Source organism: Triticum urartu, chromosome 2A (genome assembly GCF_056163025.1).
Source record: "Triticum urartu cultivar PI428250 chromosome 2A, HENAU_Tu73, whole genome shotgun sequence".
NCBI classification, from domain to species: Eukaryota; Viridiplantae; Streptophyta; class Magnoliopsida; order Poales; family Poaceae; genus Triticum; species Triticum urartu.
Genome location: NC_141874.1, coordinates 202,518,212 through 202,520,757, shown reverse-complemented (window position 1 = coordinate 202,520,757; position 2,546 = coordinate 202,518,212). Strand labels below are relative to the sequence as shown.

The following is a 2,546-nucleotide window of genomic DNA, read 5'->3' as shown; positions in this document are numbered from 1 at the left end:
ATATACATCTAAGCTGATAAAAAATGTAGCTATTTCAATGTAATTGCAAAACAAATGTTGTCATTATTTGTTTGATATCGACACTATATTAAAGAAATAAAGAAATGATATATACGTTGGTGCTGCATTTTTTGCATGTGCATTGTCCTCTTAGCCCCCCTATGTTCAAATCCTGACTCCGCCCATGGTGTATTCCCACATTAATCTCATTACACAACACGCACATAGATGAGATATTCAGCAACACACATGATCACTGGTGAGCTGATGAATTAGCTCTGTACCCAGCTTAGCTAGAGCTGATGAATTAGTTCTTCATCTATAGAGTAACCTTATACAATAATCTATATATACTCATAATGGCTCTAAATATTGTTGTGCTATATATATGACAAGCTCTGTTTCAAATATGTGCGCATAGACGTCATGGTGTATAACCATCAGTTGTTGCTAGTGTTGGTCGACACAGATACAGTGGCTGGTGACGGGCACGGTGGCTTCGGCTTCGACTTTGCCTTCGGTTTCGAGTTAGTCTTCGACGGACACGGTAGCCTTGGCTTAGGTGCATTAGGATGGCACGGCCGCTTTAGCAGCGGCTTCGGCGGGGTTGGTTTTGGCGGCATGGGCGACGGCGGCGGTATGGGTGACGGTGGCGGCATGGGCTTCGGTGGAGCGGGCTTTGGAGGTGTGGGCTTTGGTGGCGTCGGCTTTGGCTCCGGCTTTGGTGGCTTCGGACTTGGGGGCTTTGGACCCGGGCTTGGGTGGTGGTGGTGATGGTGGTGGTGGTGGTGGTGGTCCAAGCATTTGTGCCCGCATGATTTGTAGCAATCCGCTTGTTTATCTGTAAATCAAAGGCATGGTAAATGGAATGATTCTTATATATACGCGCAATTTATGACCTTCTTTGGTTGGGTTTTTGCTTCTACTTTTTTAGCTTTTTCACTTTGGTAAAAAACCAAAAAAGTTCCTAAATAGGTGTTTTTTTTTTGCTTCGGCTTTTGGTATATACTCATAAGACAAGAGCCGAAGCAAAAAAAACCCTATTTAGAAGCTTTAGTGACTTTTTTGGTAAGGTGGAAAAACTATAAAAGAATAAGTAAAAGCCCAAATAAACAGGCCAGGTAAGGCGCATGTTGCTTTTTTGGACTACGTACATGGTGGGTGATTGAGGCAGGTCTCCGAGATGCACATCTTGTAGCACACCGGCGGCAGGCTCCTGTAGCAGTCCACGATACACATCTTCTTGCATTTGAAGTACTTCCGCCAGTCGCTGCGGCTGTCGTCGTGGTCGTCATCGTCGTCATCGTCATCATCATTCTCATCATCGTCGTCCTTATCATCGTCGTTGTCGTCGTCGTCCTTGTCGTCCTTATCATCATCGTCGTCATCCTTGTCATCCTTATCATCGTCGTCCTTGTCATTCTTATCACCGTAGTCATCGTCATCCTTTTTGTCGCCCTTGTCATCGTCGTCCCTGTCGTCGTAGCCGTCGGCGATATGGGCGACTGCACCATCGGTTTTGTCGACAGCGGCTAGAGTGCCATCGGTGGAGTGTGTGATTGCTGCAGTGCCATCGATAGAGTTGACGGGGATGGAGGCGGCTGCTGCACCATCGTCGACGGTTGTGTGGACGGCGGGCTGAGTACGATTGACGGAGCGGGCGGCGGCATCACGGTAGCCGTCGCACTTGTGCATGCAGGAAGAGTAGCACTGCCAGCAATGTGCTCCCTTTGCGGGTTGGGGATCCGCTGCCCCCGCCGCGGCGAAGAGCGCCGCCACGGTCAAGACGGCGGCGATCCTGGCCACCGCCATGGAGGCCATGCTTCTCCGGTGAAATTTGTGGAGATGGAGATCGATGGTGTGGCTGGCTTTGCAGAAGAAAGGTGGTATATATGGGCAAATTGAGCGTACATGTTCTCGCGCGCAGATCGAGTGCACGCGACATACAAACTGAATCAGTTAGCGCGCGACCTGGAGATGCAGCACGCGTCCGGCAACTACGTACCTCCATGCTTAATTTGCTCGCGCCAGCTTCTCATGCGTCGCGCATGAATGCATTTGGTGAATTTGTTCGACCCACAGCTTAGTTTTGGTAATTTCCTAGCTAGGCATCAGTCACGCATTTTGCACAGCTCCACCATCCCTAAACTGTGCTCTTTTCCTTTCACCCCTTAGCTCCAGCAACCCGGGTTTGATTGCATTAACCAAATGATTATAGAGAAATGACCTATTTTGTATGTAGATTAACAAAATTTCCATAGGATAATTAAATTGTGTTTGGCGTGTGTATTGCAATAATCCTTTTTGTCCACTAAGACTTCGCATATTTTTCCATTTATATGGCCAACCTTTTTTTCTTATAAACTAAGTTCGGCTGACTTCCAAAAAAATTTAGCAAACGATGATTCATGAACCACAAACAAAGCCTTGGAAACTGGTCCCTCTAATTGATATTGGGCGCCATTTTAGAGTCATTAGCCATGTATTTATACATTTTGTCATCATTATACAAAAAAACACCAACATCGACTCGATTTGATATCACA

The 2,546-nt window shown here is 46.9% G+C and overlaps 1 protein-coding gene across 1 annotated transcript; it reads right to left on the bottom strand.

The window, feature by feature from the left end:
* Nucleotides 1-227: 227 nt before the first annotated feature.
* On the bottom strand, nucleotides 228-2,266 carry LOC125541400 (uncharacterized). Its single transcript, XM_048704824.2, has 2 exons — nucleotides 1,155-2,266; nucleotides 228-841 (listed from the first exon to the last, which is right to left on the bottom strand). The coding sequence occupies exons 1-2, from the start codon at nucleotides 1,819-1,821 to the stop codon at nucleotides 441-443; spliced, it is 1,068 nt and encodes a 355-aa protein (XP_048560781.2). The 5' UTR covers nucleotides 1,822-2,266; the 3' UTR covers nucleotides 228-440.
* Nucleotides 2,267-2,546: the final 280 nt, after the last annotated feature.